General features: G+C 37.4%; 2 protein-coding genes across 6 annotated transcripts in view; one reads left to right on the forward strand and one right to left on the reverse strand.

Moving 5' to 3' along the window:
- Positions 1–13,014, forward strand: part of SGTB (small glutamine rich tetratricopeptide repeat co-chaperone beta) — a 45,356-nt gene extending 32,342 nt beyond the window's left edge. Inside the window, exons 7-11 of one of the 2 annotated variants that reach the window (XM_053589776.1) lie at positions 3,028–3,166; positions 3,269–3,331; positions 6,412–6,449; positions 6,703–6,786; positions 9,097–13,014. In XM_053589776.1, the coding sequence (XP_053445751.1) occupies positions 3,028–3,166; positions 3,269–3,331; positions 6,412–6,449; positions 6,703–6,786; positions 9,097–9,208 (436 nt within the window). In that variant the 3' untranslated portion in view covers positions 9,209–13,014. The remainder of the gene's footprint in view (positions 1–3,027; positions 3,167–3,268; positions 3,332–6,411; positions 6,450–6,702; positions 6,787–9,096) is intronic. The other variant, XM_053589781.1, reaches the window with a different exon arrangement.
- Positions 13,015–14,005: 991 nt separating this feature from the next.
- TRAPPC13 (trafficking protein particle complex subunit 13) overlaps positions 14,006–26,308 on the reverse strand; it is a 51,743-nt gene continuing 39,440 nt past the window's right edge. The window contains exons 8-13 of one of the 4 annotated variants that reach the window (XM_053589746.1): positions 23,084–23,101; positions 20,861–20,994; positions 18,592–18,790; positions 17,184–17,284; positions 14,385–14,532; positions 14,006–14,269 (exon numbers count right to left, since the gene is read on the reverse strand). In XM_053589746.1, the coding sequence (XP_053445721.1) occupies positions 14,162–14,269; positions 14,385–14,532; positions 17,184–17,284; positions 18,592–18,790; positions 20,861–20,994; positions 23,084–23,101 (708 nt within the window). In that variant the 3' untranslated portion in view covers positions 14,006–14,161. Of the gene's footprint in view, positions 14,270–14,384; positions 14,536–17,183; positions 17,285–18,591; positions 18,791–20,860; positions 20,995–23,083; positions 23,102–26,308 lie in introns of all 4 variants that reach the window. The other 3 variants (XM_053589741.1, XM_053589765.1, XM_053589755.1) reach the window with 3 other exon arrangements.

The raw sequence follows: 26,308 nt of genomic DNA on the forward strand, positions 1-26,308 counted from the left end.
CAGCTTTCTGAGTAGCTGGGACTACAGGCACACACCACTGTGCTTAGCTAAGTTGTAAAATTTTTTGTAGAGATGGGATCTTGCTGATCTTGCCTATGTTGCTCAGGCTGGTCTCAAACTCCTGGTCTCAAGCAATCCTCCTGCCTTGGCCTTCCAAAGTTCTGGAAGTACAGGCACGAACCTGTACATGGACAGATCATGTTACCTTGTTACTTTATTGTAGCTCAGAATAAAGTCCAAACTCCAAACAGTGATCTTATATGATCTAGTACCTGGCTGCCCTCCACACTTTGTTTTCTGTGTTCGCTCCTCATCAGGCTTGATGTGTACCGTAAGCATATTAAGCTTGTATCTTTCTCAGAGCCTTTGTATGTATTGCTGCCACTCTCCTGATTTTCACCTGACTGCTTTCTTCACATCTCTCAGGTCTTATCAACGTGCCCAGTTTTGGGCTGGGCGTGGTGGCTCACCTAGTGCTCTGGGAGGCCAAGGTGGGTGGATTACTTGAGCTCATGAGTTTGAGACCAGCCTGAGCAAGAGTGAGACCCTGCTTTTACTAAAAATAGACAAACTAGCCAGGCATTGTGGTGGGCACCTGTAGTTCCAGCTACTCAGGAGGCTGAGGCAAGAGGATTTGCTTGAGCCCAAGAGTTTGAGGTTGCTGTAAGCTATGATGATCCCACATCACTTGACCCAGGGCAACAGAGCAAGACTCTTGTCCCTGAACAAAAAGAAACATACTGTGTTTTGAAAATCTCTCTTACTGATTTCCTTTAATAATGCCGTTTTTATTTACAGGTCCTTTGTGTGTCTTAAAGTCAGGAATTTTAGCTTTTTCATTGTGGAATCCTCAGTATCTAATAGAGTGTCTCAGGTTGGCCCCAGTGGCTTATGTCTGTAATTTCAGCACTTTGGGAGGCTAAGGCAGGAGGATTGCTTGAGGCCAGGAGTCTGAGCAGCAGTGAGACCCCGTTTCTACAAAAAATTAAAAAAATTCCCCAAGGTGTGGTGGTGCACAACTGTAGTCCTTTTCACTTTGGAGGCTAAGGTCGGAGGATCACTTGAGCACTCTGGCCTGGTGACAGATCAAGACCCCATCTCGACAACAACAAGAATAAATAAATAAAAGAATATAAAAGTATCTTATACATAGTAGGGTTTCAATACAAATTTATTGCCTATTAATTGGGGACTCTGATGAAATATCTTTTATGGTTATCCAGGTTGTGAGAATTTTTTCTTTTTTGGGGGGGGATGGACAGAGTGCTGTGGTGTCACAGCTCATAGCAATCTCAAACTCTTGGGCTTGAGCAATCCTCTTGCCTCAGCCTCCGAATAGCTAGGAATACAGGCGCATGCCACAATACCCGATTAGTTTTTCTGTTTTTAGTAGAGATGGGGTCTCCCTTTTGCTCAGTCTGGTCTTGAACTCCTGAGCTCAAGCAATCCACCACCTTAGCCTCCCAGAGTGCTAGGATTACAGGGATGAACCACTGTGCCGGCATGTGAGAATTTTTCTGTGGTGTACTGTATTTTATGCAGATAAAGTTCTGTGAGATAAGTCAGAAAAGAGAGAATTGGAATAATTAAAAAAAACATGTTAACCAGTGTGATGAAAATATGTCAAATGGTCTATAAAACCAGTGTATGGTGCCCCATGATTGTATTAATGTACACAGCTATGATTTAATAAAAAAAAAACTAGCACAAACAACCCCCCCATACCATCTCTCCAAATATGCCATTGTTCTTTAATTCTCAAGTAATTTTTCAATAAATAAGTTATCACTAGGTGGAGAAAACATTAAAACTTTTTGGGATAATAACTTGTTAATTGGGTTGTAAAGCTTGCTCATTTTATCTACTTAACAACTAATGTGTTTTGATCAGGAATCGTTATCTGCTAACTCACAGCCTATTTTATTTATTTATTTGTTATTATTAATTTTTGAGACAGAGTTTCACTATGTCGCCCTGGGAAGAGTGCCCTGGCATCCCAGCTCACAGCAACCTCCAACTCTTGGGTTTAAGCCATTGTCTTGCCTCAGCCTCCCGAGTAGCTGGGACTACAGGTGCCTGCCCCAACGCCCAGATATATATATATATATTTTTTACAGTTTTTGGCCGGGCCAGGTTTGAACCGACCACCTGTGGTATAGGTATATGGGGCTGGTGCCTTACTCCTTTAAGCCACAGGCGCTGCCCCCCGGCTATTTTCTTTGTTGCAGTTGTCATCCTTGTTTGGCAGGCCCAGGCTAGATTCAAACCCGCTAGCGCTGGTGTATGCGGCTGGCACCTTAGCTGCTGAGTTACAGGCGCTGAACCCCTATTTTTTTAATGGAAAATTTGTACTTATTTTTCCTCAAAGTCTCTGTTAGGAAGAAAAAGTATGTCAGACATTTTGAAGCACAAATAAATTTTAGAGTTCTTAAAAGTGGTATTAGCATTGTGGTTTTATGTATTTTTTGTTTTTGGGTTTTTGAGACAGATTCACACTCTGTGGCCTGGTCTAGGGTAAAGTGACATCATTATAGCTCACTGCAACCTCAAACTCCTGGACTCAAGCAATCCTCCTGGCTCTGCTTCCTGAGTAGCCGGGCCCATTGGCACACGCCACTATGCCTGGCTGATTTTTTTTCTTTTTTGTAGAGACAGGGTCTTGCTGTGTTACCCAGTATGCATCAAGGATTCACACGACCACAGGATTGTTAGCTCACATCTTTGTGGCGCTCATTCTAGGCATTCATACCTCAATTATTTTACATGTTAGGCTTGAAAAATGGAAGGGTAGGTAAGGTTTATTTCTAAGCATTAAGTTCATGATTCATAGCTTGTCAGCAGAATGGAGAGAGTTGAGACTTAACAGAGTCTTGGAATTAGAAGAAATTTTAGTGGTACTCCTTGAACATAATCCAGTGAATAAATTAAGTTAATCTGGATTTGAAGTGAATCTAAGACAGACATTTGGCTGTTTGTGGTGTACTGATATTCTTTAATCACATATCTTATATTCTGTATTCCTCTCAGGCTGGCCCTCACAGCCATGAATAAATTTGAAGAAGCGGTTACAAGTTATCAGAAGGCATTAGATCTTGATCCTGAAAATGATTCCTATAAATCCAATCTGAAAATAGCAGAACAGAAGTTAAGAGAGGTATCTAGTCCTGTAAGTTGTTAATGCCAAATGAGTGAAATACTGTCATTCCCAGTGTATTGTATAATTAAATCATAGTGGTTGGACTGATTCTCAGATATAATTGTTTTATAGACAGGAACTGGATTGAGCTTTGACATGGCTGGCCTGATAAATAATCCAGCCTTCATTAGTATGGTGAGTATCTTTTCTTTTCTTTTTTGCTCTATTGGTTCTATTTTCCACTGAGCTATGTAGTTCCAAAACTTTTTAGGAGCAAGACATCTTTTGCCATGATGGTCAGTCACATTAGAGTTTTGATTTAAGACTATGGCAGGGTTCTTAACCTGTCCATGTACCTCTTTGTGGGAGAGGCACGGATGGACTTCAAGAATTCCATGGATCTTCCCAAAATCACATACAAAAATTTGTACATATGTGCATATGTGTATTTTTTCTAGGGAGAGAACTATATTTTTCATCATATTGCCATAGGGGTCTGCAAATATATGAAAGATTAAAAACTACTCTCCTAAGTAGTCTTAGGAAGATATCTAACAATTGAGGTCAGAGTATTTGGTCATAATGGTTCCCTAAGCTGGCCCCTCAGCAATGTCTGTCTTGTTTTCTGTCTTAAAACAGAAGTTTTATGTGAATTCTTAGTATGTCTCATAAATATGTGGTTTTATTCAACTAAATAATTTACAGGCCTTTTGGAAAGATATGAGGTACATGCTCTGGTCCAATAGATGGTAACTTTGACTTAGTGGGTCTAGGATGTTACCTGGGCATGTCAAGCTCCTTGGGTGACTGTATACTTTGGATGAAAACTATTCTACCACTTATGTCCTTGGAAGGCAGAAATCAGTTCTTATGCATTTTTGTTTCCTTGAAAAAAATGTTTCTTGCATCCATTAAATTTTCAGTTGAACTAAAACGCACAGATTGCACAGATGACTCATTCTCAGTGAAATAAAGAAGTTTGTTGAGCAATTGGTAGGTTTTTCTAACCTTATCAAATTTAGTTTGATCATCATTTTCCTACCTACATGCTACCAAATGTGTTTTCTGGTAGGTTTTGTGACTTTTTTTTTTTTTAGAGACAGTCTCACTTTACTGCCCTGGGTAGAGTGCCGTACATCACAGCTCACAGCAACCTCCAACTCCTGGGCTTAGGCGATTCTCTTGCCTCAGCCTCCCAAGTAGCTGGGATTACAGATGCCCGCCACAACGCCTGGCTATTTTTTTGTTGCAGTTTGGCTGGGGCTGGGTTTGAACCCACCACCCTTGGTATATGGGGCCAGCGCCCCTACTCACTGAGCCACAGGCACCACCCGGTTTTGTTACATTTTTAAACATGGTTACCCATTTCCAGAACTCTCAGGTTATGGTATTTAATAGGATGTGAAAAGGAAATTCTTGTAGTTTTAGATTTGGCTTGGTTCCAAGCTGCTATGTACGAAAATAGGGTGTGAGACCACATGTAGGAGTTGCAAAAAATGGGGGTAAAAAACATGTTTTGTGACTCTTAAAAAGGGCAGCTTGATCGAGATAAAAAAGGGATTTTTAGAGAGAGCTATTGGAGTTCCAATGCTCCATGTCTGAAGGAAGTAGGGAGGCCTGTGCTCATCTCAAGCCCACTGAGAAAGGGCTCTTTTGATCTAATCAGAGTTTTCTGTCTGGTCCTCAGTTGGAAAGCCAGGGGACGTGTGTCTGACTTGCCAGCTGATGAAGCCAGTTGGCAGAATTAGCTGTGTGGTTTGAGTAGTTACTGTAACAGTGGAGCAGAGGTTTGTTTCCTGTGGACCATGGTGAGCACACACACTTGTGAGATGGTTTGTCTAAATATGCCCAAGAGTGCTTCCTGGAACGTGACAGGACCCCAACATAGAGAGTCTCTCGAGTCAGAGACTGAAGAGAAAGTCAGAGCATTTATCAGAGAGTAAATTATCCTTCTGAGAGGGTAGATGAGAAATCCCCAGGGGTGTGGGGATGGGAGAAGTATCTGAAGAACCTCAGAGAGTGCCTCTTGAGAGAACCAGAGTACTTTTAAGCACCTTGCAGACCCAAAGAGCACCAATGCAAAACCAGTAAGATAGTACCAGCCAACAAATAAGAACTCCCACTCCCTTTACTCCTTTTCCTCCACATAACCTTGACCCTGGAGGGGCAGAACTTGGGGTCACAAAGCTAAGGAAGGAAGAGTGGAAGCACTATAGGAAAAGGAGCAGCCGCCTGCAAACTGGCTGATCTGTAGCAGGTCCACGATGGGGAGAGGGAATGTTTCACCTGTTTTATGGACTTACTTGTTTTATATATTTGGTTGTTACTCTGAAACATTAACTACTGAACTGGAGGTCATTTTATAACTTACAGGAGGACTACTTACTTAAAAGTAACCAGAAAATTTATAGCATCTGTTCCAAACTTCTTCTAGGTCCTAGATTCTGGGAGAAGAAGAACTACTTTCGTGGAACAGGTTTAAAGGGATTGTGAAATGAAATGCTTTATGTTTAAAGCTCATAAATCCTGCTTTTCCTGTGTAATGCCCATAGTACTCAGGGGTTGGCTGAGAGGTACTAATCTGGACTGAGACTTGAAGAAAATTATTAAATTATTTTCAAGTTCTATCTTTTTGGTAATAAAAACAAGTGGTGGCTTTGCCTAATGCCTCATTTAGGTTCAGTAAATGAAAACTAACTACCATCTGTGAAGGTTTAGATTAAAATAAAAATTTATATGGATAATGTTGGCAGTACCAATTTGAAGCAAAAAAACAAAACCAAAAAACGAAACAGTAGGTGTGCTTTCAAGATAGAGTTTTAAAAGCGTGTATACATATAAATGTATAATTGCTTACCCCATTGAAAACACAGGAGGATTGAAACTACTGGGCCTCATTGAGCAAAGTCACATCTCAAGACTATTTTTAAGTGTTTTAGAGTGGATCCTCTCAAGTGTTGGAAAGTCTTTAAATATACTTTAAAGTTTCTATTTTTCCTTTTGGCTTAATTGGTCAGTAGTAGTAAGTAAACTGCTGTCAATAACCTTAACTTACAGTGTTTGCAATCTCTTTATCCTTGCATTATCTTTTTAATGCCACTTTTCCTAGTGCCTCCTGGTTTGCATTCCCATTTACTTTGTATAGCACACTAGAATTCTACAAAATTTTAGTACCTACATGGTTTAGCTGTCAATCTTCTATTAAAAAAAATCTTTGTTTAAGATCCCTGAATATTTAACCGCCTTTAATGGTAGGTGCTATTTCTCAATTCCAGGCAGCAACTTTAATGCAGAACCCTCAAGTTCAACAGCTGTGAGTATATAGAAGGAACTTATTACATTTCCCCTCTTTTACTTGCCAGGCTCCTAATTTGAGCTCAAAAATGACAAAACTACCCTGAAAACCAGTTACTTTTAACTACCCTGAAAGCCAGTTACTTTTAACTTAAAGCCATATATATTTGACCTAAGTTCTTAGATTATGTGGGTATATATGAATTTTCCTTAGCCAGTTGTTTATTAAGAATATATGCTAGTCGCAGTGATGTATCTCTTGCATACTCTAGAATGTCGGGAATGATGACAAATGCCATTGGGGGACCTGCTGCTGGAGTTGGGGGCCTAACTGACCTGTCCAGCCTTATCCAAGCGTAAGTATTTTTTATTTATTTATTTATCTAAATAAATAGATGATTGAGGCAGGTGGATTGCTTGAGTTCAGGAGTTCGAGACCAGCCTCACCATGAGACCGTTTCTACTAAAAATAGAAATATTAATGCAGGATGGTGGCACTTGCCTTTAGTGCCAGCTATTGGGAGGCTGAGGCAAAGGCATTGCTTGAACCCAAGAGTTTGAGGTTGCCGTGAGCTATGATGATGCCATGGCACTCTACCCAGGGCAACAGAGTAAGACTTGGTCTCAAAAAAAAAAAGGAAAAAAAAAGTAGTGAAAAATATATTTTATGTTTTGTAGTCTGTCTCTAAGATAAGGGGAACAGGACTTTCTCTAATTTTTATCTTTTACTGTTAGTGTCACTGGTCCCCTTAAAGTTACTAAATCTTAAAGTAGTTCATAGATTTGGATCACTTACCAGACTAAAGGGAAGGAATACAGACTTGGGTTGTCTGGCCAGCTCTGTCTCTTGAGAAGAGTAATTATGTGTATTCAATATGCTTTTCTTTTTGTTAACCAGCTCAATAAGGCAGGTGAGGGAGATATTAGAAGAATAGGTAATTTATATCCCTATGGCTAGAGAAACGGACATATAGGTTAGTGACTTACTAAGGGTGTTAACTACATCCATATTTAGTCTTTGGATTTGCAGCCTCATTTTTTGTTACTTGATTATGCTGTCAGTATGAAGTTAGAGTCCTCAGTTTCTTAGGTGGGGATATCCATACTATCCATACTTTGTGTGCAGAATCTCCTAAGGATTGGTAACCTGGTACCTTAGAGGGCATGGAGAAAAACAGTAAAAATCATATATCCAAATACAGGGTGACCATAAAGTTTGTGTGCATTTTTAAAATTACATACTATTTTAAATTGCACATGAACCCTGTATATTGTGATTTCCCATATAGAGCAATTAATCCCCCATTTTTTCCCAGTGAAGAGCCAAGAAAAAGTTTTTTGGTGGACTTGAGTAAATTACTTAGGGAAGCAGATGAAAGTTAATTATCCACTTAAGAGCTGTATTAATTTGGTACACATAAATATTTTAAAATCATGCTACATATTTTAATGTTCAGACAATTGAGGAAACTATTCAGATTTTTTCAGTGCTAGTCAACCTTTAAACAAATGCCTTTCATCTTATTACTTAAGCATATTATCTTCTCTTCCATCTAAATTGCTCAAGAGAACTTTGTTTTTTGAATATGTATCTGATGTTTTCACTGGAAATTTTATAGGAAGCCACAAGAACCATTTGCTGCTTGCAATCAAGACCATGTAACCACTTAGAATTTTGCACTTTTAGAATTTAAGCAGCTTGGTTATAGTTATCTCTAACACTTGCAAGTAAGGGCCTCACACTCAGGAATTTGTGTTAAACTTCATTGCATTTTTTAAAATCAATTGTTAGGTGACCTCTATAATCATCCCAAACTGGGTGTTACGGCTGTCATATGAGAGATTATTAAGACTTGACTACAGAAACATTGTATTTGAACATACGTAATAAAAGCATATACTCCTAACCCTGGCTTATTTGTGATTAAGCCCTAGAGGGGTAGATTTCATCTAAGTCAGGCACTCCTTTCTTAGGTTTGACGTTTCTTATGAATACTGCAAGGTAATAATGCTATATAGAGGCACTGGAAAACTTCCAGCTACTAAAGGGTGTTTCTAAAACTTATTTTATTATTATTATTATTATTTTTTAGAGATAGAGTCTCACTTTGTTGCCCTCAGTAGAGTGCTGTACCATCACAGCTCACAGCAACTTCCAGCTCTTGGGCTTAGATGATTCTTTTAGCTTCAGCCTCCCAAGCTGGGACCACAGGCGCCTGCCATAACGCCTGGCTATTTTTTTGTTGCAGTTGGCCAGGGCTGGATTCGAACCCTCCACCCTCAATATATGGGGCCAGTACCCTATCCCTTTGAGTCACAGGCGCTGCCCTAAAACTTATTTTTTAATTTAATTTTTTTAAATTTCAGGTTAATGTGAGGGTACAAACAGCTAGGTTACAACGTTTGCTTTTGTTACGTAGAGTCCCTCTTGTAGGTGTGTCCTGCACCCTACAGGTATGCTACCATATATTACATTGTGCCCATTAGGTGAGAGCACAACAATCGCCCTCCCTCCTCCTTTTCCCCCTCCCTCATCTCCTAAAAGGTATTTTTACAGACAAAGCTCCCTCTAGGTAGTTCTGGTATTTTCTGCAGTTCTTTTTGCATGGGTACTAATTGACTGGCAATCAATTCCCTGTTCATACCACTTTGCCTCTTTACTATAGGGGACAGCAATTTGCTCAGCAGATACAACAACAGAATCCTGAACTTATAGAGCAACTGAGAAACCACATCCGGAGCAGATCATTCAGCAGCAGCACTGAAGAGCATTCCTGATTTGACCAGAGACTTTAGCCCAGAATGCCAGAGGTTTATGGCTCTGAAGTATTCCCTGTAGATAGTTCCTCCCAACCCCCCAACAAAAAATAACAAACAAAACACCATATCTGATCGTTGAAAGACTTGAGCAAAACATGAGTTCTTTGGAAACGAATGATCAGTAGCTGTGTTAAGTGCCAATATAGCACCGGAACAAGGTTCCATTTTCAAATTTTTATCACATTTGTATATTAGACTTAGTAGCAGAGTATATTTATTGAACAACATGGTTGTTTATTGGTGAATTCTTCAGCTCTAAATTCCCTTAAGCAATTTTCTGAGCAGGGAGATGACCAAGAGGAAAAGTTTCCCACGCTGGTTTAGAAGAAATGTATTTGCCATTGAGCAGCATTTTAGGAGAGAAGAAATTTGTTCTCTAGGTTTAGTTTTGATAAGTGCTTTCAGTAATGAATACTTAACATGGCAGCCAATATCATCTTTAATGTTGTTTGTTGTGACGAATGACAGGGAATCTTAAGAGCTGGTAGAAGGCAGAATTCAGTGCAAGGGATATTATGAAAAGATAAAAATAGATAATGGGAATGTTTAGAAAGCAAAGGTAGGATGCTCAGGTTTTCTACATAGTACTACTCATCTCGTCTGCAGTTTGGTGTGGATAACATTAGCATAGCCACTTATGCTGAGTACATAATAAAATACATTTAGAAATCCTTAAGGGCCCAGGTTAGATCAATGATACAACTGAATTATCACAATTTCCCCAGTGGTATTTCCTTGGAAACTATCAAATACAGCTATATTTAAATGAGCTTGTGGCTTGGTCTTAAGGATTTTCTAAGTGACATTTAATTATGTGCCTGTAAATGTTGATTTTTAAAAATCTACTAATTATTTGATGGATAGCAAAACACGTCTGTGACTAATGTTTCTTGTTCATATAATTCTCTGCAATAGTTTGGCTTGGCATGCCAGTATTATGCTAAACATAATTTAAATTTGATGCAATTTAAACATAACAGGAGACTTAAGATATTTTATCATAAATTAGATGCCATAATTAGTAGTTAAGAGAAATTGTGTTAGGTATTAATGGTGTGGCTCTAATTACAGTGATGGAGGAGACAGTTCTAATTCCAACTGGAATTTTTTTATTAATCATGAAATTAGTGAAGTGGGGCTGGTGAGTACATGATTTCACAAGTATTGTGAGGGAAAACTGAAAAGGAAAGTAATATGAAATTATATCAGTAATAATGGTAATGGTCCAGCCTTCTTATAACTCTTCTCTTCTAAAGACTAATTATTTGGTATTTAGAAGTTTAAAAACCAACTTTTTCTTTTACTCTTCATATTAGACCAGCGGTTCTATAACACTGTAAGAACATCTGGAGAACTCATAAGAAATGCAGTCAGGGCCACACCTTCAATTTAGATTTAGTAGGTCCCCTAATAAGGCCTACTTTTTAAATAGCACACTGAGTAGTTCTAACATAGATTCACAAACTACTCTAATTTACGGCAACACTAGGTTGGAGGTCTCTCACTTAAGACCAGCAAATACTAAGCCCCCACGGCTAAAATGAAGATCTATATATGAACCCATAGTTCTTGCCATTGAAGAGCAGGACTTAATTTTTAGGCTCTCGGAGATTAAATCTCCAGTATTCTATCTAAGCCACCTTGGTTTTTCATGAAGTTAGAATCAGCCGTAGTGTTCAAGTGTGATAGAGCATGAGGGATGATTACTCATCATATAGAAGTTATGACTATGATTAAAAAAAAGCAAAGTAGATCCTTAATTAAAAATTAGTCACTCTTATCCAATGTTGACTAAGAAGTTAAAGTTTCTAAGCGTAACTGTCTTGAGTGCATTAAAAATGCTTTCAGATTTATAAGATTGGTCAGCCTCTAGCTACTGACTAAGAAAGTAGAAAATACAGATTAACAGATTCAGAAATAAGAGAAGAGAAACAGTACAGACACTATGGATATTAAAAGGATAATTAGAAAACACTAAGACCAACTCTAGATCTATATATTTAGCAACTTAGAGAACAAATTCCTTGGGTGGCACCTGTGGCTCAGTCGGTAAGGTGCCGGCCCCATATACCGAGGGTGGCGGGTTCAAACCCGGCCCCGGCCGAACTGCAACGAAAAAATAGCTGGGTGTTGTGGCGGGCACCTGTAGTCCCAGCTACTTGGGAGGCTGAGGCAAGAGAATCGCTTAAGCCCAAGAGTTGGAGGTTGCTGTGAGCTATGTGATGCCATGGCACTCTACCTAGGGCCATAAAGTGAAACTCTGTCTCTACAAAAAAAAAAAAAAAAAAAAGAGAAAATAAATTCCTTATAAGATATAAACTACCAAAGCACATTGAAGAAATAACCTGAATAGACCTGTATTTAGTGAGGAAGTTGAAATTACAGTTATAAATCTCTACAGAAAAGGCTCAGGTAACTTCGGTGGCGAATTTTACCAAATACTTAAGAGAGAAATATCAATTTTACACACCCTCTTCCAGAAAATAGAAAAGGAAGAAATACTTCCTAACTTAATTAGGCCAGTTATTACCCTGATAAAATCTGACAAAGACATCATAAGAAAAAATACTTTAAAACAATTATCTTCATGTGCTATTATCTGTAGTTAGCTATTCTTTTTACATGAAGCAGTGGGAAATGTATTTCTTCCATTTCATTTTTCTAGTGTTTCGTTACTAATATACCACTTGTAACAAATTCGATCTAGATGTCCACTTCCCTAGATTTCCATTCTATTCAAGGTATTTTTGTTCTTTGGATACTCTGATCACTTTGGAATCAATGCTTTGTAAGCTATTTCAAGAAGGTCTGGCATGGTTGGATTGTGCTACTTAAAAAATTACAAGGAATGTCTCATATTTTCTTATCTGGAAAATACAGTTGCTACTTAACTAGAGAAACAAGAGGGCAATTAAATCTTTAATTCTACAAAATGCTTGACTTCCATTAACCACATTTCAGTCTAGTAGCTACTAGTGATGATGCCATGTAAAAGTGAACATGTCCTTTATACGCAAATGACACTTTCATTAAATGGTTCAAATTGTTTATCTAATTTTATATAGTTTAAACCTATCCTTCCTTAAGATATCATTATCTAGCCTTTACTTAAAAGTATGAACCGTATGTGTCTGTGTTACTGCTTATAAACAGATAAGACTGTAATGAAATCAAAGTATATAGCAGATTCCAAGTGACCATTATATGTTACTTTTAAAATGTGAAACAGATTGACGGGTGGCACCTGTACCTCAGTGGGTGGGGCACCAGCCACATACACTCAGGCTGGCAGGTTCGAACCCGGCCTGGGCCAGCTAAACAACAACGACAACTGAAACAAAAAAATGGTCGGGTGTTGTGGCGGGCGCCTGTAGTCCCAGCTACTTGGAAGGCCGAGGCAGGAGAATTGCTTAAGCCCAGGAGTTGGAGGTTGCTGTGAGCTGTGATGGCACAGCACTCTACTGAGGGTGACATAATGAGACTCTGTCTCAAAAAAAAAAAAAAATTGAAGCAGATTGAAATAGAAGGTTCAGCCATGAGACATGCTTGAAAAACCATTCAAGTACCCAGTGCAGTGGCTATACAGTCTTATTTCATCATTTAATCCATCTTAATCATTGTGAAAGACAGACTTCAATTTTACAATGCTTGCACTTTATTTTGCACAAACATTTCATTAATTATTACTCCATTTTGAGGTGCAAATCTTCTGAATGTATCTTTCATTTTGGATCAATTTGTCATGGCAATAAATAATTATGCATCTAATATAAACCAATTTTTGTATTTGACTTAATGCACTATCACATTTAAGAAATTATATGTAGTATATATGTTTTTTGAATTTCAACTTACCAAAATAGGATAGCTTTTATTTAATAGCATAAGCTTTTGTTTTCATGTTGCAAAGTTATTTACAAGCTTAATTCTTGTCACTGCTTTGTTCATGGCATAAGTAAATAAGTGCGGTTACAAGAAGAGAATGTTTTATAAAACATGATTGGAGTTCAAATATCAGAAGCAAGGAATTCTTTAAATATGCCTTATGAAAATAAGTGGCTTATTTTTCAATGAGAAAAACCCCAAGGATTTTGGGCTCAGAATTAGAAAATTATTAGGGTTCTTAGTTAAAAGTAAATAGAATAATCAACAACCTAAGAAATGAAACCAATTTTGATCTGCTGTTCAGTACCTGAAAGTGAGATGTGTGTGTTTGTATCTATACACAAACACAGACACATACCAGTACAGTAATTCTGAAAAAACTAGAAAAGCTTACTTATGTTAGCAAAATAATGGGTTACAGGAGGACTACCCAATTATTTTAAGCAAACTGCTGGTGACTTAGGAGTTAGAAAAAAATACTGGAGTTAACTGAAATATTTCTAAGCAAAGTTATCATGAGAATTCTGTTGTTCAAAGAAACATCTGTATTTTCTACATTGAGGTCAGCAAACTATGGCCTGCAAGGCAAATCTGGCCAGCTGCCTGTTTTTGTAAACACTGCTGTACTTTTCTGCCTACTGTCTGCTCTTGCAGTGACAGAATTCAATATTTGTGACAGAAACCATACAGCCTACAAAGCCTAAATTATTTAGTATCTTGCCCTTTACATAAGTTTGCTGACCAAAGTTCTAGATACTTGCTAGGGACGAATGATCTAAATAGTCATCTAAAATGAAAAAAGATACCATGTGTAGAAAATACACGAACATTTGTTTAGAACATAACTCAAGATAAAACCAGACAGTTCTTTTTAAAACAAATATTTAATATTTTAACTATTTTACAGAACAAATTTAAATAATATATATTTATTTTTGTTGACTTTATCATTTTACAAAGGTGACAAAAATACACAGAAAGCAGTTCTGAGAAACTAAATGAAAAACATAACATTGGAAATTTTCTTCAGCTTTCCACCTGAATGGTCGAAGATACCACACAGACTTGTGCGATGTCATCATACTCATATGTTCTCTTTAAGAATGTGTCTGTTAGTCTTAAGCCAGAGATGCTCTATTGAGAGAAAAGATACAGGCCTAATTTTCATTCATTCAGGGAAAACATGGACATAATAAATGACTATAAGTGACAGTGTTCATGTATTAGAATTTGTAAAAAGGAAACATACCTGCAGTCCCTGTACGGAAGACAGGAGAGTGAGGGCAAGGCAGAGAGAAGAACTGGGATGTAGCTTTCCAAGCTGTCTCCCTGAAATTCCACACCAGTGGATGGAATTGGTATTGCACATTTCCAAAACCAGATCCATAGTCCTTTCACTGCTAGAGGAATCAGAAAAACAGGAATAAATCTTGTTCATTTCACAAAGACAGACTGTGATATTTCTTCCACTATTGCCAGTAAATTTATTTGCTGGTTGTCCAGGAGAATAAAAACCAGAAAGAGAACTATAAACTTGTTACATTATTTTCATTTCACCTAAGATAGAATCAGGGAAAGGAAAGGAGATGACACCTTTTTTTTTTTTTTTTTTGTGGTTTTTGGCGGGGGCTGGGTTTGAACCCACCACCTCCGGCATAGGGGACCAGTGCCCCACCTTTCTAGGGGTTAAAATAGCCTCAGACTAATCTGCTCGTCGGGACCTTGGCTTTCTGGTTCTATTTGAATGCTGGCTCCTTGGTGCTGATCTGTTAACAGCTTTGCTCTTTTTCTGGACACTTCCAGACATTTCTGTCTAATCTTGTTGCTATACATTTTTACCACTTCTGTAAGGTACTTTATAGGAAAGGAAAAACCGATTCTGGTTTAGTGCTTTTTAACTTAGAAAATGATGGACCTGATTTTTAAGACATAAATACTATTTAGGTTTTCTCATTGTATTATTAGGTTTCTCACTGTGTTATTTAACATGAAAAAACTACTACTCCTTATAGTAATAGTTTACCTTAAGCATGTTAAGTTAAATTTAGTGAAAAATGTGTACTTTGCTTTTTAAAAAATAATGAAAAGGCTCATAATGAAAAACAGTCTACTGCTCCACCACCATGCATGGCTACTTTTATCTCTTTTAAGCTCTCCTCTCATAATTGGCTCCTTATTTTAAAATACTTGTTTAAGTTTTAATTTTTTTAAGTCACATCAAGTTTATCATATTAACTTTAAGTCTCCATCTCCCTAACATTTGAAATGCCCACTATTTGTCAGAAACAAGGGTAGATGCAGTATATGAATTTTCTCATTAATTCCACAAAAAACTCGAAAGATATATATATGTTGTATGTATGTACGTATGTGTGTATAGAAGCAGGGGATAACATTTGTATAGATGAGGTAACTAAAGATCTAAGAAACAAGTGTGGTGGTGTTTACTGACCTCTTATTATGAGGAAGATACTGGATTTACAAAGCTGAGGAAGACCCAATCCTTCTCTCGAGTAATTCACAATCCAGTGAGGGACAGACTAATAGAAATTATCTGAGTATTACTAAAAAACTAAGTTAAAATTGGCTGTGACAGAGAAGGAATGATTAACTGTGTTTGAGAGAGTCTTGGTAGCCTCACAGAGGAAGTAGGCATTTATTTCTGTAATTCTGAAGAACAAATATTTCTTATCTTCCTAACACCGAAAAGTCAGAATGGATATGGAATTAAAAGGATTATACATTCACACTTAGATTTGGCGTTCATCACTGCAATATTATCAAAATGCCCCAGATAAAAATATATACCAATTGGTAATATAAGTAATAGCAAAAGTTACAGGGGTGGAATTTAATTCTAGGTTTTCCTTGTTTCTAAGTCCCGTGCTCTTTTACTTCTCAGTAGCTAGATTATACTCTTTCTTTACTATTAAAAGCCTGTTTTCCTGACTTGGTGCCTATGCTCAAGTTGCTAAGGCGCCAGCCACATACACCTGAGCTGGCAGGTTTGAATTCAGCCCAGGCCCACCAAACAACAATGACGGCTGCAACCAAAAAACAGCTGGGCGTTGTGGTGGGCACCTGTAGTCCCAGCTACTTGGGAGGCAGAGGCAAGAGAATCAGTTAGCCCAGGAGTTGGAGGTTGCTGTGAGCTATGATGTCACAGCACTCTACCCAGGGCAACAGCTTGGGGCTTTGTCTCAAAAAAAAAAAAAAAAGCCTGTTTTCCAATCTATGATTATGCATTATATTAAATTCATAGCCAATTTCTTTTTTTTTTGTAGAGATAGAGTCTCACTTTATGGCCCTCGGTAGAGTGCCGTGGCCTCACACAGCTCACAGCAACCTCCAACTCCCGGGCTTAAGCGATTCTCTTGCCTCGGCCTCCCGAGTAGCTGGGACTACAGGCGCCCGCCACAACGCCCGGCTATTTTTTGGTTGCAGTTTGGCCGGGGCCGGGTTTGAACCCGCCACCCTCGGTATATGGGGCTGGCGCCTTACCGACTGAGCCACAGGCGCCGCCCCATAGCCAATTTCTTATTTCCTAATATAATATTTAAGATACAGCTTAGATACAAGTATGCCTCTGAATAATCTTAGTACTTTAAATCTATAATGTATTATTCTGTAATAATTTGTTAGTTCATGTTTTAGTAATATGAAGTGGAAGGAAGTTATAAAGAGTGAAAAGAACATAAATTATGAAGTCAAATACACCTGGGTTTCAAATTCTATCCCCATCTTTTCTAGCTCTCTGAGCTTGAATAAGTAACTTAACCTCTCTGACTTGGCTTTGTTTTGCAAAGAATGTGAACATAGTACCCACCTCACAGAGTGTGATGCATAAACGAAATAAAATGCAGAAATGCTTAATACAGTAGGCCCTCAGAAACACATAAGAGATGAAGAGCTTTTTAGTACTTAACATTAACATCAGACAAGCCTAATTATCAAAAGGAAATGTAAAAAACATATTAAAAATATTTTAAAATTCTCTTTTAGGAAGGTGAGGAGGAAAGGGTATCCCATCCACAAACACTGGCATTACCTGCAGTTTGTTATTTTACAAGTAATATGAAAAGGTTCTTCTAGGTTCACAGTATCTGGGATTGCCTCCAAAGACAACCTAACATCTCCATAACCTGGAGCCTAAGAAAAAAAGCAACATAGTTAATATATCATCTTACTAGAAAAGCCCCCTTTTTTTTTTGGACACAGAATCTCACTCTGTCAACCTGGGTAGAGTGCTGTGGTGTCACTGTATCTCACTGCAACCTCAAACTCCTGCCTCAGGCTCCCAAGTACCTGGGACTAGTGGGACATGCCACCACACCTGGCTCATTTTCCTATTTTTAGTAGAGATGGGCTCTCAATCTTGCTCAGGCTGGTCTTGCACTCCTGAGCTCAGACCATCCTACCTTAGCCTCTCAGAGTGCTAGGATTATAGGCATGAGCCACTGCACCCAGCCAAGACCTTTCAATTTTAATGAAGATAGAAACCAGCACATTCACACAACATTTGTTGGGTGTCCAACCTGATGTTCCCAGAAAATACTTCTGATTCATTCTACTATTACCTTATCCTGACTTCTTTTGCTGCTACTACCTGTGGAACATTCCTGGAGACTTGGACTATTTTTGTTATAATTTCTCCACATTCAGTAGAGTTAAGATGCATCGCACAGTTAGTCAGTAAAGACATTTCAGGTGACCTGATGCTGAAAGGACGATTTCCAGAGATACTGTAACTCTAAGTAGGCAATGAGCCAGGACAAAAATCATGTCTTTTCACATGACACACAGGTAAGGACGGACTAATGAAACATCAGGCTTGGAACCTACTATGGCAAAAAGACAACTAATTACTATATTGTAAAGTAGGCCCAGTGATCAGCATTTTTTTTTTAAATTATTGCCTCAAACAGTGAAAGAAAAGTAAAATTCAGGATATGTCAGAATAGGTAATAATCATCAAAAAAAGAGGATCCTGCAGCATATTCTAGTAAGAAACAGAAAAGGAAGACTAGTAGCTACCCCTAATCTCAGAGTAGAAATAAGGTAGACTGATGTTTATAAGCCAACTTACCGTAGAGTTTAAGATGCCTCAGATTTTTAACATCTTAAAAGAGGTAAGAACTGAGTAGATGAATGTTATATGTCCAGAGTTTCAGGACATTGCAAAAAAAAATGTATTTGGAAGTCAGAGGAATAGTGAACATAAATTACCAAAGAAGGGAACAATTGATAGGCAGTTATTTTGTCTGGTAAAGTAAAAAACACATATCTTCAGGATAAATTATATTAACATTTGAACATTTTTCATTCATCCCCATACCAGTTTTCTACACTAATTTCTACTCTAATGTTTACTGATAGACAGAGGAAGATTTAAGTTGTTCTACCTGCCTTTTCCCCTCCACACCAAAACCTCCAAATGAAGCTTTTTCCATACTCACCATTCTTTGAAGTTGGCTGGTCTGTAACCTTCCCCTTTCACCTAGATTTGTTTTCCATACTATATCCAATTTTCCAATTACTGTTACTCCCTTAATGATGCCTGCTTTTTCTGCAAACTCCTTCTTAGGTTTTAAGCAATATAAGTACTGGCGTGTATCCATTGGCTGCAAATACGCTCTTGACCCAAACGTTGATACACTGAGATGAGTAGAAATGGACAGAGTTGAAAAAAATTCTCTAGCATATTTTAAAAGAAAAATCATGGCTGTGATTGTTCCTTTTGGATAAGAACTGGATGATTTACCGTCCAAAGATCTAAAATAGAACAGGTCAGTGGTTTTAACACATTAAAAGAAACTTATATTGAGAGGATTTATTTTTCTTTAATTTTTTCAACTGACATGGATAACCTTGAGGTTCTTTATAATAGAATGCAATATATTACCTACAATAAGGGAAGTGTATCATATTACCTACAATATTTGACATGTGTCAATTAAATGAAAAGTGCAATAGAAATGGTTTAGAATGAGAAGAGATATGCTATTCTAAACTAAGTAATCACTTTCAAAATAATTAGAAAAGATCTGAAAAACAATGAAAAATTATTATTTTCCTCAGTGGAGGTGAAGGAGGCTATGAACTTTTCTGAATATAACCAGCATTAAATAATAGTGCAGTGGCACAATCACAGCTCACTGCAGCCTCAGCTCAAGCAATCCTCCCATCTCAGTCTTGGAAGTAGCTGGGACTACATGCATACACCACCATTCCCAGCTAATTCTATCTTCATTTTTTGTAGAGATAGGAGTCATGCTATGCTGCCCATGCTGGTCTTGAACTCCTGGCCTCAAGTGATCTTTTCACCTTGGTCTCCTAAAATGCTGGGATTACAGGTGTGAGCCACTGTGTTCAGCCTAAACTTTTCATTCTTTTTTTTTTTTTTTTTTAAGACCGAGCCTCCAGCTGTCACCCTGGTAGAGTGCTGTGGCATCACAGCTCATAGCAACCTCCAACTCCTGGGCTCAAGCGAGTCTCCTGCCTCCACCTCCCAAGTAGCTGGGACTACAGGCACCTGCCACAACGTCCGGCTATTTTTTGGTTGCAGCCGTCATTGTTGTTTGGCAGGCCCAGGCTGGATTTGAACCTGCCAGCTCAGGTGTACGTGGCTGGCGCCTTAGCCGCCTGAGCCACAGGCGCTGAGCCAACTTTTCATTCTTGATTTAAGAAAATGAGGTACTTTCTCTATTGCCTTATCAATTTTATTGTTAACCCTACATTTAGTCTTCCTATTTAAGTTAGTTACACATATATGTATTTTCTTCCCCCCCCCAAAATTAGATAATCTATTCCTATATCCACTTTTGATATTGAGAGAATGTTTCTTTTTCAAATTCAGGCTCATCCTTATCCTTTCTAACTTTTTCATCATTCCCTCTCATGCTTCAGTTTTATCACCTGCAGAAAAACAACCAAAGGTCTCATATTTATCTCACTGAATTATGAGACTTAAAGAACAAGTGATTTGAATAGTAAAACATAAAATGCAATAGACTAGGATCTTTATTTTTATGTGAAGGGAGGGATGAACAGGTAAACATGGGAGACTTTTAGGAAAGTCACCTGTTTTGTATAATGTAGTAAGTAATGGTGGATGCATGTCATTATATACTTGTCAAAACCCATAGAACATGCAACACAAAATGTGAACCCTAATGTAAACTATGAACTTTAGTTAATAATCAGTATCAATTGGGGCTCATCAACTATCACAAAAGTGCCACATTAATACAAGATATAAATAAAAATAGGAGAAACTACCGTGAGGGGTGGAAGAGGGTAAGCGATAACTCTACTTTAAAACTGTTTTTCTGTGAACCTGAAACTTCTTTAAAAAAGTAAAGTCTGGCTCGGCGCCTGTGGCTCAAGTGGCTAAAGCGACAGCCACATATACCTGGGCTGCCAGGTTCAAATCCAACCCGGGCCCGCCAAACAACAATGATCGCTGCAACCAAAAAATAGCCGGGCGTTGTGGCGGGTGCCTGTATTCCCAGCTACTTGGGAGGCAGAGGCAGGAGACTCGCTTGAGCCCAGGAGTTGGAGATTGCTGTGAGCTGGGATGCCACAGCATTCTACCCAGGGTGACAGCTTGAGGCTCTGTCTCAAAAAAAAAAAAAAAAAGTGAAGTCTATTAATCACCACTCAAGAAGATGTTAGAAAGTGCCTATCTTTTAAAACAAGAACACATACTTCATAATTAATATTTACCATTCTCCAGCTTGGCTGACCGAATTTAATTCTGTTACATTGTACATTATAGATGGCTCCAAGGAAACTTTCTCCATAAACATAGGTGAAGTTGTAATATTCTGAATCTGAGCTTCGAGAAATACTTCATCAGTCTGAGAATATGGAAAAAATACCCGCCAAAGTGTGATGGTCTTTAAAATACTTATTTCAAAATAAATATCTTATCTATATGAAGAAAAAATATTAACCACAAATTTGATTAGTTCATGCCTGCAAATCAAAGTTATTATAATTAATTCAAGAAAAATCTTCATCCCAACATAATTAACAGGGGCAAAGTCAAGTGTTAGTCAATTGATACCTTGTCAAACAATGGATAGGGGATAACTCTATTTTGTATTAACATACAAAATATTTTAACTGGAATTTCATTCACGAATATCCTGAATCTTTTAGTAAGGCATTAACATTTAAAATGTCAAAATGTGCTTTAGTACCTATGCACCTGTAATTTCAGTATTATGTTAATTAGGTATTTATTATAATATTCCAGCATAATATAACTTTAATTGTCATATTACTTCAATTTAGATAAGACCACTAGTACTACAAATTATCTATTTTATAATCTTAGAGGATTTAACTTGTTAGAGCAGGTGTGTGAGTGGTCTTTAGTGATTTTCTGTTCACTTTATATTTAGGCTAATAATATTAAAGCCAATAATCTTAGAACTGTCACATTAAGCAGAAAGTATTTTGTAGTCTTAGTAACAGATTTGAAAATTGATGCATTTCAGCAATATTTCAGTCACTGGGTCACTTAAATACTTAATTGCACATAAATTTTTGATTCCCTGATTATTTTAAACTTTATTTTTATGCTGTTTAGTTACTATCTTCTTTGTGTGATTGAAGGTAACAGACAAACCTTGTTTATCTTTGAAATAAACATGCATAAAAAGTGATATATGAAGGGGTATTCAGGAATTCTTTTTTTTTTTTTTTTTTGAGACAGAGTCTCACTATGTTGCCCTGGGTAGAGTACTGAGGCTCACAGTACTCACAGCTCACAGCAACCTCCAGCTCTTGGGCTTAGGCGATTCTCTTACCTCAGCCTCCCAAGTAGCTGGGACTATAGGTGCCCGCCACAACACCTGGCTAATTTTTGGTTGTAGTTGTCATTGTTTGGCAGGCCTAGGTTGGATTTGAATCCACTAGCTCTGGTGTATGTGGCTGGTGCCCTAGCTACTGAGCTACAGGCACCGAGCCAGGAATTATTTTTTCAAAAATTTCATAATTATGTATATATTATACAGAAATAAAATAAATTATGATTAGAAAAAGATTATGATTAATAATTACTTATTAGCTTTAACAACAAAGAAAGGAGGATAAAAATCTTTTGCAAAAATATAATGCTGAAGTTATAATTTAATGTATTATTATTTATAATAAAACAGATTCCTTAGTCTTTGGGACACATGCTTATATGAAACTAGAAATACAGTGATTTACTAGTTCAAAAATGTACTGTTTAAGGGAATTACTCTGTTACTTTTTCTTAAAAACAAATATATATATCCCATCAATCCATTGCTTTCAAAAACCCCACAGACCCACGTTTCAATTTACAAATGCAATTTTCTGCATAAGTTTAGGAAGAGCTTAGATAAAATGAAAGAAAAACAAGCAGCATAATGGAAAATCAGGTTAGGGTGAATAGTTATTAATTTGACATTTGAAAAATTAAGAATTCAGTGTTAAGGCAGTTGATATTATACATATGTAATATGACACAAGCAAATGCTGCTTAAATAGAAATTGGAAAGTAAGATTTTAGCCAATTTGGGAAAATTTGGCTATCAAAAGGCCATCATTACCTGACTCAGACCTAAAACTAAAATCACTGTGCATCTGCAAATGAACCACAATTTTTCAGTCTATTCAAATAATCAAAGGAAAGCTATTTTAAACAAGGTTAATATGTCTTTTAAAAATCACCTTAAATAAACCCTACTAAAATGAGAATCTGTTTCAATATGACAATTTTTCATATAATTTTTCCCCACAGAATAAGACGATATAAAAAGGACAAATTATATATGTCTTTCTGAAGTCACACAGGTGGTATTCACAACTAAGTGGTTTTCCATTATGTTTTGTAAAGAAAGATTAATTAGGCAGAATCAAAAAGTGGTGAGTAAGAACAGCATATAAATTTATAATAAAAAATTAAATTACCACAGAACTGAGGTCACTCTAATGGAAAAATAAAAAGGAAAAATTAGAAAAATCAGAGTTAAATGTTAAAGAAAAACTTTAAAATAAAATGCATTTCTGCATTTTTTTAAATTCACTAAACAAGACAGCATTAGTAAACAAGAAAGTAAACAGGAAGCAACATAAAGAAATATGACAAACCATTTTTCTAAAAAGGTAAAACTGCTAAGGTTAAATGACAATGGAATAGAGAAGAACACTATAGTTGAATATTCAAGCAAATTGTTAGGGGCACATTTTGGAGAAAAGAGGTATATTTCATGCCTTTCTAGTTCTAGAAATTCTTACCTACATTGTAATTCTTCATAGATGACTTAAGATGGATATACACTGTCCTCTTCAAAATAAGATATACATTGTATACCTTTTCCAAAATTAATAATGGGATTCTTTTTTTTAAAGAGCATTTTGGGTGCCTAGTCTCTTAGATCATACTTCACAGAATACTTGGCTAGACTACTTCAAACAATTAAGACTTCTTTCTCTTCTTGCTAAGTTTCATAGTGAGCCTTTTATAAATACATATTTCTAAAGCTACTTACTTACAAAGGGCAGTCACACATGTCACCACCTCAAATGCATAGCTAGAAATCATTTTTCACCTATGGTCCTATACTTCATGTCAGTCTCCTCCAGTAAGATGCAAGTTCCTTGAGGACTGGAAGATCAGTTTATTTTTATTTCTCTTTAGTACCTGGAATGGGGCTCTGTGCCCAGCAGGTGACCAAAAGTTGAACCTAAGCTTTAAATTTCACCAGTCTTCTTGCAAGGCTTTTTTATCTTGCCTTAAGCTTTTCTTTCTTTTTCTTTTTTTTTTTTGAGACAGAGTCTCACTTTGTTGCCCTCTGTAGAGAGTCGTGGCGTCACAGGTCATAGCAACCTCCAACTCTTGGGCTTAAGCGATTTTCTTGCCTCAGCCTCCCAAGTAGCTAGGGCTACAGGCGCCCACCACAATGCTTGGCTGTTTTTTGTTATAATTCTCATTGCTGTTTTAACTGGCTGGCACCGGGTTAGAAGCCGCCAACCTCAGTATATGGGGCCAGCGCCCTACCCACTGAGCCACAGGCGACGCCCATATCTTAAACTTTTCATGAACTTGTTTTCCTTTAGATGATTTCCATATTAGCATTAATACAAGCAGCATCAAAAACATATTTGAGACAGACGTGAGCTTAACAAGAGTAATTGTACAAGGACTAGAATACAGAGTAATAAGTATCACCTACTGAATGATACTGGTGTGGTTTACAAACTTCCAATCTACCCTGAAATTCCTCCTTGAGGTCAACAGAATTTGCCTCATGCTACCAGCTGAATAATATGTCTGCACAATAGGTAATAGTGAGTATTTTAGAGACCTTAAATACTTTTTGTTCACTCCCGGTTTTTAAAGAGATATCTATTTTCTTCTTTTACATTTTTTTGTTTTTTTGAGACAAAGTCTCACTTTGTTGCCCTTGGTAGAGTACCATGGCGTCATAGCTCACAGCAATCTCAAACTCTTGGGCTTAACCGATTCTCTTGTCTCAGTTTCCCAAGTAGCTGGGACTACAGGAGCTTACCACAACACCTGGCTATTTTTTAGAGATGGGGTCTCCCTCTTGCTCAGGGTGGTCTTGAACCTGTGAGCTCAGGCAATCCACCTGCCTTGGCTTCCCAAGTGCTGGGATTGCAGGCATGAGCCACCGCACCTAGCCCCAAGGGATATATATTTTCAGAAGTTCAGAATTTAACTAAAATTTTTTGACTGATGTCTGTTAGCAAAGTTTAAAGAATAGATTTAACTATGTTAACTGCATTAAAAAAGGCTGCAAACAAAATTGTCATGATTATAAAAACAGAATATCACATATATAAATGCATGAAAACTATAAGAAAAGATGGATTAATAAAAAATCAATTCCTTATTGGTGTGATGGAATTGTGGTTTTTTTTTTCTTTAAGGGGAACATGTCAATCATTTCTATAACATTTATGGAATAACTAGCAATTTTAAAAATTATTTTCAAATGACTGTGAATATTAGTATTATAAAACTACTTGACAAATATCTTAATATACTGCCACTTTTAAAAAAACAAAAGCCTAAACTATCTTAATTTGTGCCTAAAAGTCAATTATAAGAGAAATATCTACCTACAGTCCTATTTGTTTTTAATTATCTAATATATATTCTAGCAGAATAATTAATAGTTTCCTCATACTATACATGAAAACTGTTTTCAAGCAAAATGATAAATTAGACTATAATTCACAAAGCTGAATAGCTATCATTACTCAGCATGGCATAAATTACAAAACTGAAGAGAGAATAAATATATAGTATGCCAGCTCACCTATCCCCCCCAAAGAAATGTCAGCTCTTTAAAATTTGGCAATTTCCTTGATGAGGCTGTACCCTCCCATCAAATATACATACTCTTCACTATGTACTTAATACTCCAGGTACATTTAGAACCCTGCTTGCAATGCCTTCCGTGCTATGATACACATTCCTTCCAGATTCTACCCCAGTTCCCCTTCTTCTCTCTCATAAAGCTTCTTTGAACTACTTTGAGATCTCATGCCCAGAGCTCCTGTGTGTGGCACATCTTTTTATATCATTCTTGTTTCAGACTCACTATTTACAATTCTGGGTAGTTTTGTTATTATATGAATTTTTTCTTTACTCTTAATAGGCTTTTGCTGGTCAGGTTCCTTAACTTTGACATTTTAAAAATCCTAGTTGTCATACGAACTTTTTTTTTTTTTTTTTGTAGAGACAGAGTCTCACTGTACCGCCCTCGGGTAGAGTGCTGTGGCATCACACGGCTCACAGCAACCTCCAACTCCTGGGCTTAAGCGATTCTCTTGCCTCAGCCTCCCGAGTAGCTGGGACTACAGGCGCCCGCCACAATGCCCGGCTATTTTTTGGCTGCAGTTTGGTTGGGGCCGGGTTTGAACCCGCCACCCTCGGTATATGGGGCCGGCGCCTTACCGACTGAGCCACAGGCGCCGCCCCATACGAACTTTTTACTAAGTAAAAATTCAGATCACTGATAGTAAAATCATATACGTATCAAGTTTGCTACCTGATTGCAATTTTCCGATCATCAGGTTTTACAGTAATAGAGATACAATTTGCATTTCAAAATATTGTATGTGGGTATCTTTGAATTCATCACTGAGGTAGGAAACAATTTTTAG

Source organism: Nycticebus coucang, chromosome 1 (genome assembly GCF_027406575.1).
Source record: "Nycticebus coucang isolate mNycCou1 chromosome 1, mNycCou1.pri, whole genome shotgun sequence".
Taxonomy (NCBI): Eukaryota; Metazoa; Chordata; class Mammalia; order Primates; family Lorisidae; genus Nycticebus; species Nycticebus coucang.